The 18,440-nt window shown below is 34.2% G+C and overlaps 1 protein-coding gene across 10 annotated transcripts in view; it reads right to left on the bottom strand.

Moving 5' to 3' along the window:
* Positions 1 to 3,170: 3,170 nt before the first annotated feature.
* LOC142973796 (solute carrier family 22 member 13-like) overlaps positions 3,171 to 18,440 on the bottom strand; it is a 28,138-nt gene continuing 12,868 nt past the window's right edge. For 5 of the 10 annotated variants that reach the window (XM_076115812.1, XM_076115811.1, XM_076115814.1 and 2 more), the window contains exons 2-5: positions 6,815 to 7,261; positions 6,082 to 6,489; positions 5,129 to 5,378; positions 3,171 to 4,781 (exon numbers count right to left, since the gene is read on the bottom strand). In XM_076115812.1, the coding sequence (XP_075971927.1) occupies positions 4,359 to 4,781; positions 5,129 to 5,378; positions 6,082 to 6,489; positions 6,815 to 7,245 (1,512 nt within the window). In that variant the 5' untranslated portion in view covers positions 7,246 to 7,261 and the 3' untranslated portion in view covers positions 3,171 to 4,358. The other 5 variants (XM_076115807.1, XM_076115808.1, XM_076115809.1 and 2 more) reach the window with 5 other exon arrangements.

Raw genomic sequence — 18,440 nt, 5'->3', positions numbered from 1 at the left:
TAGTATCCAGAGCGAGATGCAAGATAAAACGATGGTGACTACCGGCGGCCTGATCCCATCAATCATTGTAATAGATGTGTGGAACGTCGTGAGATTGTTTCAATGGATGGTGTACATTGCTGGTTATGTTTCTTGAGAAATATATTGTAATAGTTTAATTGGTTAATGGTTTTTAAATTATAAATAATTAATATGTACTGTTGATTAATCATCGGTCTATAGTCATGTATAGTATAGTCAGGCTATTTGGTAAAGAAGAGTCAGATCAGTAGATTTTTACGATTTAAAATAAATTTACCGCAATCGCAATTGTCGTGAGTATCATATAAATAAAAATTCGAAGCTTTGTAGTAGTAGTTAGTTTTTCAAACGGAATCAAATCAATAGTTATGATCAACGATTACTCTCCAAAAAACATTTGAATAAGGAAAAATTTGTTGTCCAGCAAACAGTTGCGGAAAAAGATATAATTTCTGAAAAAATTATACTGACTCACGAAATAACGACCAACGGAAGCCATCATTGTTATCAATGATAAAAAAATCAGTAAACATCAAGATAAAATGATCACTAAGATAAATACATCAATACATATCCATTGACTTGATACTGTTGCAATGTTGATATGACAACTGATGTCAAACAATTCATCTTATCTGATAAATACGTCTAGTCTGAAATCATTCATATAGGCTTAAAATTGATGTGTGAAAAATGTGTCATCGTAATTTCTCGCGTGATGATTGTATAAAGCCGGGATTTTTGACATGAAGTTCCTTATCATTACTACATTCTAAAGATAATATGGTAGGCCTTTCCATGTGCATCAAATAAAAGATATGTATGTTAATGCATTATGATTACGATGATCCCTATGACGTTCATAATAAAAGAAGATGTCCAATCGACTCTGGTACTCCAGCGTTACTTGAAACTCTCAATTTAGAAGTCATTAACAAAACAAATTGTTCGACGAAATTGTACCTCGTCATTTAGTTCGTGCTAAATGCACCATAGTCCACTATTTTGAGATAATATTCAGAAAGCTTAATTCTCGTCATTACTATAAGTACATTTCTATTTCACTTCTTTAGTTGTAAAGGTGTCTCGAATTAATCCATGTCTAGCAGTCAATGAACACCATCCAGCGCAATACAACCGCAGCAATATACTGAAAGTAAGGTAATATCCAGTAAGCAACATAGTAAGTCCTATCGTTTGCAAATCATAGCTCTGGATGTAACTGCACTGTATGCAACGATGATTTATTTTATGATCTTTTGTTGTTGAACCTTTCCTGGGATAAGCAACTGTGTTTGGAAGAAACTGGATATTCGCGGATATGGTATAATGCTATCTTATATCAGCGTTTCCCGAAAGTCTTTGGAAGGCACGAAAAAATTTGTACCAACTTTTCGATTTATTGTCACAACAGTTATTGGTGAACATGATAAGTTCACAAAAGTATAAAGGCCAATTGCAGGCTATAACTACTTCGTTAGTTACTCGCTCGAGCACTTACCAATCAACAGAAAAAATGGCCCTAACGATTCAATAATGTGTGAGGTTCTCTTGTCTTGATGTAATTTTAGGTTTCCACATAAGTTTTCGTAATATAATTTGCCTTAAAAGTACTTTATAAGCCCTCATAAAGCTAGCCTTTTATTGAGTCGTTTTTATAACCACTAAAGCAATCTCATCAACAAACACACTGACCCACAACTCAAACACTAACAATCCCGCAATCACTCACTCAATTCACAAACAACAAATCAGAAATAAAAAACAATTCGATCCAATTTACAGTGGTATCAAACGGGCCGCACCCTCCACTACGCCTCAACACTTACAATAAAGATATCAAAGCGCCGACGAATTGCACCAATGAAATGATTGGACTCAACACTGGCACTGATTGTGAAAAAATGAAGGATGTTGGACTCAATTGATGAGATGTTGCAGTTCTGTCGGTGTATTGTTAGATGTTTTAGCGTGTGACTTGGTTTGAGGTGAGAGATGTTAAGGTTCAGGTATTGTACTTCAAATGTCTGAATGCTGAGCAATGTTATTTCACTGGCTGACCCGCGTAGCTCACGAAATTGTTTTGCATTCTTTTTTCTCTGAGTTCTGCACTTAGCGATTGCACATTTGGCGATTCATTGGGTTATATTTTAAGTGGTTTACAGAGACTTTATATACTTACTTGAGTTTCTTAAGTCCCAAGAGAGTTTGCGTACTATTTTTCATACTGTTAGACCTTAGATTTTAGGTTTTTTCTTACAAGAATATTACACTAACGGACACAAAACAAGTTCCTTAATGTTGTAACATAACATATTATGTTGATCACACAAAATATTTGTGTTGTCAACTTGTATTTCTTCACTTTTAGGTAACTAACTCTTTAATACATTATTTTTCATGGTTTCTTGACATTTTGGCCAGCATACACAAACATGTATTACATGGAAACGAACCTAAAACGCCCAATTTAGTAGAAAAATCTACCACCAGTAGACTATACGTCAACATATTTCGACCAACCCATAAACCATGTCGTGCAACAGCTTGACATTTCATCAAGTCATTGTCAGACTATCTTTAATGTACTCGTAAAATATCACCCCCACTGACTTTTACGAGTTCCAAAGGATAATAAACCTTTTATATATCTTTTACTTGGAGATAAGTCACACGTAAACGCTTATCAAGTTTCCATCATAATAAATTACTTTATCGGCCAAAGAGTTATGGTTCTGACCTATGCACGGTGAAATTGATAAACCTTGGAGAGAGACGAATTTGATGATATGTTTATGGTGTTTTTTTAATACGGAGAGTAAACTTTTGACTTTAAAAAAACATCGTTGTAGTTTGTGACTTCGCTTGTGATTAAAAATAATCTTGATCTCTGAACTACTATAAATAATTTTAACATTTATGCCTTATTCAGATCGGAGAAGGCAGTCATCTCAACATTCCTTTGCTATCACTTGTCTTCGACTCCTGACAGCTGCTAACCCTTTGGGAAAGTTTTACACCATCATATTTTTTTTGCATAACATCGTCCATTCTTTATTTTCATTTGTTATGAGACCAACGAGTTAGCACTGTTTTTTTAAATTAGTGTTTAATAAAGCATTATTAAGTTTTCAAATAAAATGTAAACGTCTGGTGAAATACTGATATATTTTTACACAAACATCATAAGTACATTATTTAAGTAGGCACTTGTGGCTTTTTCAAAAACATGTCACTGTTGTACAATTAATTCAATAATTTTACTTTGGTTAATAATATTGTAGATTTAAAACACAGTATCACACTTGAAGGCAAAGCTTTTCAAACATTATTTAAGGCACTTATTGTAGTTAAAGCAGATTTCAATTTCGCAATACTCATCTTAATTTCTATTTGTTTCAAAAGGCAACTCCGGTATGAATGTCATAGCAAAGACTTAACTATTGCTCAAACGACATAAAACACCCTTAAAAGTTATGTGCTAATCACAATATCAAGTGGGAATCAAACCTAAAACATCCAGTGGAGAATTCAAGCGTTGTAACACAATAATAATTCATTTTCAAAAACAATTTTTCCACTATAAAGCTTGAATATCGCAACTAACATTAAAATCCATACTTTCAACGTAATACAAAAACTTAAAAGCTATCATTTATAAATTCTTAATCTCGATACTTAAGATAAAGATGATTCAAGACTGAAATTACGGGGAATATCTTTTTAAGATGACGCACACAAAGCCGGGAGTCTACAAGGTGTAATTTGGACCAATTTGAGTCGCCCAATTATGTAATCATGATCACGAACCTTGTATTTTCAACGTACTTAACATTTCAGTATCGATAACACATTATTATTTAATTTTCCTTTCCGATGATTAATTTTTGTACTCCCCAATTTTCACTTAAACGTGTACTTTGAGCTGTCGATGAAAGTGGTGTTTTATACTCGTTAATATTACGATATTGAAACGTCAATCTCAAGTGATATTCATCATAGTAAAAGTCGAGATTCATAAAAACAAAAATACTAAAAACCTGTTTTTACCACTAAGAGTTAAGTTCTGGATAGTGCAACAGTTTAAACTGATGAAAAGATCTTACAAAATATACTTCAAAAGGTAACCTAAGGATACTTAACCGAAATTGGTAAAATAGGCTGTAATTCTATTCATTGGGACACTACAAAAATTGTATATCCTTAATACTAAAACAGCATGCATTCAGCCCCTACTGTTTTGTGACAAGAAATCAGACTTCAAAGTACAACCAAATTGGTAATAAGTTTGAATCTACTAGGAACATAACAGCACAAAGGCACACACTATTCTAACGCTATGAAGAATCTTCTTCGACGGTGTCACGCAACTTTTGACCTTTGGTCTCAGGTAATAAGAGGCAAACTGCTGCGGCAATCATTGGTAATATTGCGAATATGACTGACGCTGCCCATTGTGGCCTTAAACTGGCGACAAAGGGGGCTAAAGTAGCTCCTAATTTAGATCCAGCAGCGCTTATTGAGAAGCCCATATTTCTCATTGGTGTTGGGTACAATTCTGTCACGTAGATGTATAAAACGCAGAAGTTTAAGTAGGCTGATGAGACTCCTATTCCACCGAAGAGTGTGGACATCCAAGTACTGGTTGGTATGAAGATGAGGCAGATCATGCTGCAGCCGGCAATGATGTAGGTGCCCATTGCTGAAGCTCTTCTACCGAAGAATTTTGTGATCAGTGACGTCAGTGGAGATAGGGGCATCTGGAAGAGAAATTAAAAAGATATGTAAGTTAAGTTTACCAGTAACTGAGTGTAGACTTGTACTTTCGTGAAAATAATTGAGTATAAAAGTTGAGTAAATGACAATATTTTTTGAGGCACGTGAACATTTAATAGATCTACAATAATTACACTTTTGTATAGTTTTTGTCCTTCAGGTTAAAATCACTCAGGTGAAGCGTGTACGATTGGGGTGATAGATACTAAGCTAAAAATATCGCGTAGTGAAACGCATACGTAAGTTAATCTATAACAATTTAGTTTCTTCTTTTCACACTTCGGAATTAATACATCAAGCAAACAAAAAGACAGTTAAACCTTCCACTAACCTGAATACACCCAATAATAGCAACGACGATGAAAATATTCGATCCAAGCACCGTAGTGTATTGATTTAAACCGAAATAGCACACGCCTGTCACAAACCATATCGTGAAAGATGACACGGTAATCATAGTCAGTTTCTTGGTTTTGAACAAGTCCGTATAATTCAGGTTTTGTGCTTCGTTTTCTTTTAAATTGAGTTCTTGGAGGCTCTTTGTGACGTTGTCGCGGATTCCTGTTACGCTTCTGTTGTTGCTGTAAATGAAAAATTATATTAATAACGTTAGGTAAAATAAGCAGTTTTTAAGTTTATAAATAGGAGAATAAAAGCTTTTTGTGCCAGGGAATGAGGCTTTTCGTCTACAGATTTGACTAAGACAGACTTTATTGAACGTATAACTGAGATATTTTGGAAAATAAATCTTGTAATTTTTCCCAGAAAAAATGTTTACTTTGTTGAAATCATTCCTGGAATAAAGGTATCTTTATGTTTTATGTAATAAAGACCATTAATATCTCAGGTGTATATTATATGGCTTAAATCTTTATCATCATCAATGAAATCATTCTGTTTACAACAGCACAAAACTTTACGGCTTTTTTTACCATCTGCGAGTAAATATTGATAGGCCTTATGAGTGGAATTTTGGCAGATACTATCATAATAATATTATCTTTACTGGTTTATAGTAAATAAATTGCGTCTTAATTTTGTTCAAAGACATACTATAATACCCATAAGAAAACTAATAAAAATATTAGTAATAAAATGTCCTTAAATATTACTTCTATAAGTTCCCGAAACTATCTACTACAAGTTCCCTCTATATAAAGCTTATCAAATGTCCTTCATAAAGGTCAAGTATGTATCACTCAATCATAAGCAGAAACACGTGTATCGAATAAAACACCAACAATATATTATTTCAGTCAAATCGATCTTACACAAACTACTTACAATTTCGCAGCCTTCGTCATCAGTTCCACAGCTCTATCAGCCTTTCCACTGGTAACCAGCCATCTTGGGGTCTCAGGCATGAACAATAACACTAACAAAATAACCACAGAGGCTCCACTGAATCCAAGTAAGTATACATTCCAAGTGGGAGCGAAATATGCGAATCCGGCGAGCGTGCATTCTGCAATACCATCAGGTAGGACAGCCAGTCCACCAGCCATTTCTCTATGCTGTGGTCCCACTATTTCCAATGTGAATACTGCCGTGATAGACATAATCCCTCCACTGGCGATTCCTACGAAGAATCGCAGGATGGTGAAGGTCCAGTAGCTTTGTGCGAAGGCTGCTCCCAACATGAAGATCACGGCTGATGTTGCGGATAGGATCATTGCGTTTCTGCGGCCGAATCTGGAAGAAAAGGTGTTTTGATTTGGAGTGTCTTGATCTTTTAAAATGATGCTTATGTATCTTAATGAAATATTGATAGAATTCGTAACATAATATATATTTTTTAGATTCCCTCTATCAATTTCGACGTGTATTTTTATGCAAATATTAATTTATAAGCCTACAGTTACTTTTGCATGACAATTTGAATTATGATCTGTCTTTGTTATGAAAATATTTTTTTTCAAACATCGGACATTGAAGATATAGGCAAAGCTACTAAAAACTTGCTAGTTAACAGACATAGTCAAAAATCTTAGATAAAATAGGACATAAAAATGCTCACCTGTCAGAAATCCAGCCAAAAATTGAAACACCAACCATCAACCCCAACATCAAAACCGTTTGCGTGAAACTTGCCAACCACGCTCTGTCACAGATGAGACCGAACTCTGATATCAACGTCGACTCAAACACATTCTGGTAATACTCATACTCTTCACAATTCTTGTAACATGTCGAATTTTTAACCTCCTCCGTAACATTGTCCTTGAATTTTACACACTTGAAGTCTGTTGTAGGCGTGAGGAATAATATAGCAAGCATGTTCCATGTCGCTATAAGTCGGCTCGAAGCCACAATAGCACACACTATAGCCTGCCATCTCCCCGAAGCGCCCATAGACTTCACCACATAGTCATCTTCGAAATCACTTTCCACCTTTTCATTGCTTCTATCTAAAATAATATTCTTACTGCTATGATTCTTGTAATTCATCTTTCAAGCCTTGGCACTGAAACAATAAAATCTTTGTCACACGTTGGTAAATACGACTTGACGATTGTGAAGTGGCTGTCGTAAAAAATAATGCTGCTGACATTGTTGAAGGCATTAAGTGAGAGATAGTCGTAGTACCGTAGAATTAACATGAGTACACAATTGAAGAGTCACACGAGACTGGTCTTACTGTGTTAGAGAATAAAGAGATATGTTTATCTGATAGTATAGATTATACACTTGTTGATAAGGATATGACAATGTAACGTGGAGTAAGCTGTTAAATCATAGTGCTTCTCTTGAGTTCAATAGTCATTGAACTGGAATACTTTGGGCTCAGTCATTGTCGTTTGTTTGGATACACCACACACTGTTTTGTTTACAGAGAAGATTAAGTACTTTATTTTTGTCTGATCGGGTCAATAGCTTGCTGATCTCCTGGATATAATATGTGTCTAAGTTTTAAACTTCAGTAAATAAAATACGCTCCTTCATATCCATAAGTATCAAATTGACAAAAAATGAAAATGATATACCGTTTTATATCGCAGCATTTTTTCCCCTGCCAGTAGTAACTAAGATTATGCTTATGAACTTTGACGTCACATATGGATTATAATACACATGGAATTTAAACAAACTTAAGGAGAAATGCAAGTGTGTTTTCACTTCCCATAACTTATTAAACGGTATTAACGTTATGAAAAACTGTGACAGAACAAAAACCCAGTAAACCATAACATATAAACCCGATATTAAGTAACAAAAGATTGTAGTTTAAAAAATAAGTATTCAGATATTCAAACGAGGGGCGAGTTACCTCGTTAAGTAAAACATGTCCGTGGTTCGTGTAATAACACGTCCAGTCTGGCTTGCTCTGTAATTTGAGGCACTTTCAACTCACTCAATCAAGTAAACGCCTCCCGCGCCACTTACCGTCGAACCTCATATAATTCTATGTAATTCTGTCGAAAACTTTTGAAAAACAAAAGTGTTTTTGTGATGACATTTTGGCGGTTCTGCTTTTGCGTCTTTGTGTTTGGAGTTTTTTTCGTGCAGTCACAGACATACCAGTTACCAAATGCTACAAATAATATATCATTAACACGTAAGTATGTAATAAATATACCTATTAAATAGTTCTTAATAGGTGAGTGTCATTATTTTAGGTGAACGTATTTATCTACGAGTTTGAAACTAGAAAACAAAAATGATTACACTCGAAATTATCTGAAAGTAACTTAGTCTAAATAATGTTTTACTAACTAAATTTGAGTAACATTATGTTAAGATAATCACAGGATTTATTTTCGGAATCAAATTACCTGACTCTTTATCCATCACTATAACAACACGATGATTACAGCACTCCAATCAGTAACAACACAAATGAAACAATTTATAATAACCTTTCTCTTTTCCTTTTCCACATCACAAAAAATATTGAACTCATTAAACAACCATTCAAAATAAAAGTAAGTAAATGTTTCCAAAAACCACGAACTCACTAAATTAACGATAGTTAAATACGCTACTACGCGATTACCATTTGATAATACGAAAATAACTTTAATCAATGCTAATTCATCAAAGACAGAATTTAAAATGAAATACACGTCGCTTAGGCTCTTTTGGTTTTAACGGTTTGACAAGTTAACCTTAAACTAAGGAATGTTCATTGTATTGTCATTTTGTTTATAAAATAAGACACTGTTTCTATCGGAAGGTAGTTGTTAAAAGTAGTTTAGTGGTACACCGTCGATTGATATTCATGCGAATATGGTACCTACTTAACTTAACTAAAGGGTTTATTAGTTCCACTTATAGTTTGTTTAGAATTATATTAATATTATTTGTAATTAATCTTTGAAAAAGTAAGTAAGTTAAATTAGCTGTTTGATATGGCTTTGTCGCTAGGTAGTGCCAATTGTATCAACAATTCGGATTTCAAAATTCCTAATTTTCTACTAATATTATGAATGTGATAGTTTGTGAGGTTCAATGGATTTTGATAAATCCATACTGTTTTTGGGAACATACAATGGGTGATGGGTGGTACAAAAAACAAGCGAGCTTAATATATAGGATACCTCTTCCTCGAAAAATATGTATCTCGGACAGAAGCTGGAAATGCAATATAGTCCGTTGCCACTAGTTTAAAGCAACCTACAAACGAATTCTGTCGAAACTTCCAACATTTTTAATTACACACATACAATATAATCACGCCTACTTAACCCGAAGGTTTCGCCAATAAGAATGGTAGTACCATGTAATAGGAGGCGACCGGGGAATCGAACCCGAAACCTCATGGTCAGCTATCGGACACACCACAGAGGCAGTTAAACAATTTTTTAATGCCTTTAAAAATTTCAACAAACATTCCCCTCAAACAAGAAGAGATCGTGCGCATCCCTACGAATCGTTCTCGGGTATTACGTGCGACGTGATGCCATGAACAGACTGTAATGACGGACGACTGTGGCTTCAGGCAGACATAAATCTGTAAACCTAAGTGGACTGTAGAGGTGCAGTAGTGTTGTACCAATATCGATACAGCAAAATATTTTAAATTGAAACCTTTTTATCAGTAATTCTCACCAGTAGGTAAAAGAACAATGAGTTGAACAACTATTCGCATGAACGTTCCCTAAATGGATGACAGCCTAGTGGCAGGTAAACAGAATACTAGGTACGAATCGATCGATCGATTTTTAACGCACTCTGAAACTCGTGCTTTAGAGGGTACGATAAATGTCGAATTGTTGTCAATGGGTCAAATTGACAGTATTATCGACGTTAAAGAACTCCCTTTGTCAATAGTGTTAATATTATCCTTTTACTAACTCTAAACATAAATTTAAAAAACATTCCCAATCTCGTTAAATCCTCATTCTCTCCCTATATGCTCTAAGCATGAATTTAAAAACAATTCACAATCATTTCAGTACCCTGAGAATGAAATCTAAGACTAGTTTTGATAGTCATCCTTTAAACTGTCTTTTACAATTAAATATGCAATTCCAAAAGGGCACGAGTTAGGTCTTTTTATTGTGAGATATGCCCTTTTGCAGTTAGTCTCACATTTTCAACCAACACCATTATATTCATAAACAATGTACAGCAAGAACAATTTGACGCTTAACTGAGTCACGTAATTACATCTTTGAGATATAATGATGTAGTACATTACACTAGTCTAGTCACTTTGTCGGTCGATGAACTTAGTAAATAGTATCGTAAAATCAATGACAGGTTGGAAATAATATAGTTGCATTATGATAAAAGTGCAGATATATCTTTGAGTAAAATGATATCTGAAACAAGAAACTCCTAACATGCATACAATCAAGATTCTTACCACCAGGGTAGGCAAAGACAAAAGAACGTCACTTGCTACGATCCTTATAAACTTCTTTGTTTTATTTACATTCATACAAGTCATCTTGTCGTACAGAAACAACATAAACATCACCACACTATAAACTTTTGTTTTGACATAAAATATTTGAAGAATCTGTTATGGGGCTAAAACTGTGATCGTATAGACGTATTTGACAATAAAAAAATGCCTTTGGAAAAATTGATTTTGTACCCCTTATTATACAAACTAGTGACGATGTTCTATTTTTTGCCGTAACTGAAAATAAAACTAAGAATTGAGTTCAAATTTAACCCCATCCAGGAAACCAGAGTCCTTTGTTTAATAGAACACGCAATCACTCTAACTAAAAAAAAACACGGTCCCACAATAAACTCAGTTAAATATATCGATAAAACCTACCTCAGAAAAGCCCACCCCTACCCCGCGATTAGGCCTCTCCACCTAGCAGTTACCGACTCAAAATTATACGCGATAACCATTAGTTGGGCGAAACGTTTGTCAGATCAGCTCATGTATTGTGTGGTCAACCGATCGAGGCTCACGTTTATTATTATTGATCGACCGTTTGATGGATGACAGCGTAATAACGGGTGTAGCTTTATTTAGAAGGTTTTTGTTGAAAGTATTTAAGTACTGAGAGAAGTATAGGGTTTGGGTTCACTGTTGGTATGGCTAGTATGTCTGTTAGGCTTTTGAGACGAAACTACTGATCCTATTTTGATTTAATATTTGACGTTGAATTGGACCCTAGATCTTATTTGTAGGTGCCTGAAACAGTTACGTCAGCATGTATCTAAATACTTGTCAGTAATACAAAACAATGGAAAAACACACTCTGCTAAAAAGTGGCAAAGAATAATTAATTATGAACCAATAAACGATAGAATAAATAAGGATAACCAACATAAAAATAACTGAGACTCATACCTATTTCGGCCTGTTTGCATAGATACACTATAGGTACTACAACTATTCAACACACAAAATACTTATATCACCGTGGCAACTACTATCACGCACTGTATTACATTGTAACATCTTCATTTACATACCAATCAATCAACACATAATCATTAACTAGAACATAAACCACGCGTAACTGACACCAACTCATTTATCTGGTACTTATCCGGCACTGTCGTCAACTGCAATCCGATGCCAGATAGTGTTACCGAAGCTAGTCATCTATACTAATATTATAAAGCTGAAGAGTTTGTTTGTGTGTTTGTTTGAACACGCTTATCTCAAGAACTACTAGTCCGATTTGAAAAAATATTTTGCTGTTGGATAGCCTATTTATTGACGAAGGCTATAGGCTATATCATCTCGCTACGACCAATAGGAGCAGAGTACGAGTGAAAAATGTTACAAAAACGGGGAAAATTATGACCCATTCTCTCTTATGTGACGCAAGCGAAGTTGCGCGGATTAGCTAGTCTAAATTTACATAACTCAAAGGTGACTGACTGACATAGTGATCTATCAACACACAGCCCAAACCACTGGACGGATCGCGCTGAAATTTGGCATACAGGTAGATATTATGACGAAGATATCCGCTAAGAAAGGATTTTAATAAATCCTAACCCTAAAGGGCTAAAATAGTGGGTGAAAGTTTGTATGAAACTTTGTCAATTTTAAACCGCTTGGGCTGAATCTTTGCATGCATAGAACTTCTATGACGTAGGCATCCCCCAAAGAAGGATTTTGATCAATTCCACCCCCAAGCGGATAAAATAGGGCACAAAATTTTGTATGAAAATTCTGTCCTAAGTCACGAAGTCGCGGACAAAAGCTAGTATTTTTATATTCAGTTGGCATGTCGCCGGCGTCTTCAACAATTTATGTTTTAATGAAATACACATCATAGTTTATTGTAGCCAACATGTTTTAATAACAACTTTGTTTGTAATATATGTTGGCGTTAGTCTTCCTGTCTATTTGCCCATTTTATTGGTTACTTGCCACTACCATATCTTTTAGTAACAGTAATTTTGAGGCGTTACAGCACAAAACCATTAGATACTATGGTGAAATAAACGAAATGAAACTAGAAAACTTTGGACCAGGATAGCAATAGACTGCAAGGAATAAAGGAGGTGGAAGCCATAGCCCAGCAGTTGGAAAACGACGATTTTCAGTTATGGTAACAACTTGACTATTTGTTATAATTTCAAGATAATAATGCTTTTTTCCAAATTAAGGAAGTAGATGATGACAAAAAATTAGGCAGGTGAAATCAATGAAGAAAAAAAAATTAAAATGTAATAATTTTAAAAAATTCCGAATATGACACAGTTCTCTTAAACCTATTTCAATCCAAACCGAAAATATTGTCAAAATACAGCAAGTTTTACAAGAACCACGATCGACCTTGAGACAAAACTGCGCAAATGCTAAATAAAAATGCGGAAGCAAGACCTGCCTATCTTAGTGGAAGATCATGAAGTATTGCTTTATCATTAAGATCCGTCAAGCTGGAGTGGTGCCAAAACAACGTGATTCTACGCAAATTATTATGATCTACTAAATTCTAGTAGTCACTACTATTGGAAACTAGGTTTCGATTTTATTCATGCATACAATTTAAATAGGAAATATTGATTTTTTTAACTTTTATAAAAGCGTGAAAAGTAGAAAGAACAAAAAGCTAGTTATCTGTAGCACGATTTCCTACTATTATCGAATATCGTCAATTTTTGTAAAACGATAAGCGTTCTGTTGCGTGCACTAAAATAAATTTAACGTACATTTTAAATGTCAAACTTTTGATAATCGAAAGAACAGATTGCAGAAATTCGCGTCACTTATAAGTACAGTATTAGTCATACATTATTCCCTTTTTCGAACCACTGACGACTGAATACCTTCTTAGTAGGTACCTATTTAATTTCATTGACTGCCTCCGTGGCGCAGTGGTTTAGTCACCACGCCGCTACCATTGACACCGGGAGGTCGTGGGTTCGATTCCCACACTGGACAATTATTTGTGCGATCCACAAATAATTGTTCGGTTGTACTTTGTGTCCGTTCTTTGTATGTTTGTAAAAGTCCCCGCGACGCAAGAGCATTCTTAGTGCGGGAGTTGTCTTTGTAACAAAAAAAACTGTTTTAAGTCCAAGTGTTCTTGGACTTGAAACAGTTTTTTTGTATAGTCGACTCCTTGTTCCTTCCATGTAATAACAGTAGCCTATCTACTTAATCTTTTCCAAGTAAATTTCAGAAAAAATACCTTCAGTATGTATAATAAAAACTTAATAAGAAACATCACACGATGTAACATCATGTCGTGATTACGCTGTTTCTTGATATCTTTGTCAATAATTATAATACTTTTGTTTGTACACTATATTATACTACTGTGTGTTGTAAGCTTGTTTAAATATGAAGTTGTAAAGTGTCTTGTTTAATATGCTTGATGGATGGCAATATTTTCGCAAAAAAACGTTTGTCTGGAAAAAAAATATACTTTTAACCAGCAGTATTTTCTGTTAATTTCAGTATTTCTCTTTAATTTCACATAATTTATCTTAAGGCCTTAATTTTTGTTTTCAGGGGATGATTAAACTATCGTTCAAATTGAAAAAAATAATGAAAACTTTTTGAAACACATAATTTTAGACGATATTATTATACACCTCGGAAGTTGCTACTTGATTTGTCTTGTCAAAGGGAAATGTTTTGAGATAAAACATGACACACCTATGGTTCATCATCCTGTTTAGCAAATAAGATAAAATATAATCATACACCTGCGCTCAGATGAGGAAGAATCGAAATATAATCCATTTTATCTTGTCACTTATTATCAACACATATATACGTACATAACGTTTATATTTATATGTCGTGTGGTACATTTTGCAAATAAATAATCGGAAAATAAGCTAGAAATTACATTCACACACAAAAAACTTTCAACGCACAATATTTCACGCGTCCTGTATATTACTCAATGTCCGTTAAATCGTTTACATCACCCTGTAGTGAAAGTAAACAAACTTTTTTCATCAACAAGATTAATGGCAACACAATAAAGTATTCCTAATTTAAATCGCGTTCACAAATCGAATCGTATTCAAATTTCTCTTTGAATATATTTTTTTTAATTTACTCGTTGAAGTGGCGAGGCAACGGCGAGAATTCTTTCGTCCCGTCCGTCGTAAATATTTCAGAGAAGAGTTTTTAATCAGTCGTCAAGCGATTTACAAATTAAACAGGGGCCGTGTTATGAAGAAATATCGCGAGCGGTGATGGCTCGTTTCCATTCAACTGGAAATTACGACTTTTTGAAAGTTGAATATAAATTCTTTTGGGAATAATATATTAGCCTCATAGTTGCTTACTACACGTGAAGGCGTAGACTGTGAATTAGTTTATTTGTGTTTTGTCAGATTTACTTTGAAATACAACGGACTGTATAAACTATTGTAAATGTTTCGTTATATTTATGACACGATAACCTACTTAAAAAAGTAAAAATAATTTTATTATATAACATATTTAATTACCTTATTCATCTTGATCAAATATTGAATGTGTCGCTTCCATTAGCTAATCGAAAGTTTTTCTTCTAACACACATTTTTATTTACCACCATTGTTCACCACAGATACAAACTAAGCAACTAATTACACATAATTTAATTTCTACTATTTTATTAGAAATGCAAACGCAACAATAATTTCTTCAATTATGTTAGTATGTCACGAAAGACAGTCGTTGTTTTGATTTAGCGGTATTTGTACATGTGTACTATAAAAATGTTTACTATGAATTTTACTCATACCGTGAAAGATTGTGAAGGTCGTGTTTATTTATTTTGCTTATACTAGACAAGTATTTAATCTCAGTATTAACTTTTATTTGTAAAAAGCTAAGCTGTGGAGCAACTTGGTATTTTATAAATTTCTTGTCATGATAACAGGAATAGAGGTGGCTTGATGACGCAAATATATGGTTCATAATAAGACTGAAATTACAGCAGCACTCCACAGCAGAAAAAAACTGACCTAGAATTTCTCTCCACCTTTTGTCCCTATCACTTTCCCTCAAACTGGTGGTAAATTCATTGACTGTAAAATGGCCATTTATTGTTACTTATTCAAATATATAAATATTCAACCTCAATGAATATATACAACGTTGTAAGCTATACAAAAATCTGTTTAATTAAAATAATGCCGTGCCGTCCTAAGCAGTGTGAACAAACGTGGAATAAGAAATATCGCCGTCGGAGGATCTCCGCAAAAAGCTCGCAAATTTCGTCATCAATTATCATTATTAGGGAGCGCTCGCGTTCGCCGGAGACGGTGGTAATTGAGTTTTATAAATGGCGGCGGCTGCTGTCGACGTGACTGTCATAAATACTGTGACGTGTTGTGTCGACGAATGGATACGCACTCTTATTATTTTCATTTTATTTTCGTTTTGTTTGTTTTTAATTCGAAGTTTACGTAGGACGTTGATTGGCAGAAATAGATGAAGAGTTTGGGAAGTTACGAATCAATTGCAGCTTTGAGCCGTCGAGTTTCTTAGCGACCATCGCTTCTAGTGTGTGCTAAATGAACCATTATACGAGTAGAAGCGCATACTATGTCGAACTATATTCATTATTTGAAATTTGATCAATACTGCCAAAAGTTTGTAACGACGTTTTTTCTGTAAGTTTGACTTTTAGAGTGTGCACAATTTTTTCAATGAATTTAGTGCCTTTTAATACATATTTTGTCACCTCATCTTACGCAAGGACATAGATCCATAACAAAATAACTGTTTCATTAACGCACATCATTTCCAGAATCAAAAATTAATTGCCCTTGAACTTGAACTGAAAGACCCGTCGTGGGAGGTTAATGAAAATAATATATCACAAAGAAGATGAGCTTAGTGATCTAATTGTTGTAGTTTTTGGTCTTCGCTTACTCGTGTCAAATTAATTTTAAAGGAAACTAGTAAATGGTAGGTTTATTAATTGTAATTGGTACAGTTAATTAAATTAACTATATTATTAATCAATTTGTTAATTATTACATTCAACACATAATAAAATATTTTTGTCTATTTCTATTTTGTAACAATCTGATGTTAAACTATGTGTCTCATTTATAAGGAACGTTTTGAAAGAGTGCTTTTATTCCGGTTTATGTTTATATCTCGCAAACCTGCGTGTAACAATACCACGTTTGAAAAAGTAGGTACCTATAATATAATATATTAATTGTTTTATTAAGTGCCTAAAATATAATGTTAGACCACAAACTACTAAAATAAACCACATTATATAGAATGCATTTAGGTAGTTTTGCCTTAAATAATAACAAATAATTTCCACGCTGTACAAACTACTTGGACCAAACGTCTTATTAGATAAGGCTTCGATTTCTATGAAGACGGAAGCGTCTCGCGTCAGCGATCAGTGATTTTAAACAATTCGCACCTCGGATGTTCAAGTTTTTCATGAGTTTTACTTCCGAATGCTGTATTTTTTGACTTCAATATCTATAAAAACGTAGATGATCTTCAATTTTACACAATGAAAAGCTGTTTTTGTAATATTAATTTAAATGGTATCACGGAAAACGTAAACTAAAAATAAATCGGAATAAACCTAAAGTAATATTTGGTAAATAATGTTATTTTGCTATTAGTTGACCTGTGCCTCGATTCTGTACCACTATCGACTCCCGACAACCGGCTAGCTATCGAAATTTTGACATTTAGAATGTACTGCCAAAATGTTTCCTACGACACCCGTCAGAGGCGCTGATCAGATTTTCATACAAAATTTCTCGATGACAGGTCGGTTTTCGGTAGTCGATAGTAGTAGAGAATCGAGCTACAGCAATCGAATTCCATTATTCCACAGTATTGGTTATTTTTTCCATAATTATTTTGTATTAGTTACGAGTTATTACAATGTTAGAGTTATAATTTTCAGTTATTTCACGAAATTTATCAGCCTGCAATTATAAAATATGAAAATCCAATAAATAATTCACTGCCTTCAGTTTACCCAAAAAAAGGTGTCACCATCAATTTCCAATCATTTCAAACAACCCTGCGTAGTTACAGCGTATGACTCACTATTTCACTAATCGCACTTGACATTTGACACGCGATGTAATCCAATATGGCGGCACAAAGCTCGCCGATAGTATAAACTACCGGTGTTACGATTTTTAGGGTTACGTACCCAAAGGGTAAAACGGGACCCTATTAGTAAGCCTCCGCTGTCTGTCTGTCTGTCTCTAGGCTGTATCTCATAAACCGTGATACCAAGAAAGCTGAATTTTTCACAAATTATGTATTATAGTTGCTATAACAACAAATACTAAAAATTTGAAAAAAGGGCGGTCCTCATACTATAAACTGTATTTTTTTTGGTATGGAACCCTTAGCGCGCGAGTCTGACTCGCACTTGGCCGGTTTTTTTATTGACGAAACCTACGTGTACATTTCTACAGCCTTACCAAAAAATTTGTTCGGTTGTACCTATACATCATTGGGTAAATCACACAAGGTCATTTGATTCTAAGCAGAGCTAGTCTAACAGTAACCAAACAAAATGATAAATATACCTATATAATTTGGATGAGATTAATTTATGTAACGGGATTTCTTGTGAAAAAGTTTTGGGCATGCTTGTGGTTCCATTCGCGTATTTTTTTTTACAACATGGTAATGTGTGTAATGTTTAGAATTGAAAATGTATTAAGTAGGCAAACGCCGTAGAATAGTCCAAGTAAAATTACTTTAGCGTTTATAATCTCAATTAACACGCACTATTGGTATTTTTCTATGCTATAAC

This window comes from Anticarsia gemmatalis, chromosome 6 (genome assembly GCF_050436995.1).
Source record: "Anticarsia gemmatalis isolate Benzon Research Colony breed Stoneville strain chromosome 6, ilAntGemm2 primary, whole genome shotgun sequence".
Taxonomy (NCBI): Eukaryota; Metazoa; Arthropoda; class Insecta; order Lepidoptera; family Erebidae; genus Anticarsia; species Anticarsia gemmatalis.
Note: the sequence above shows the minus strand (reverse complement) of the source record. Positions and strands in the feature narration are given on the sequence as shown.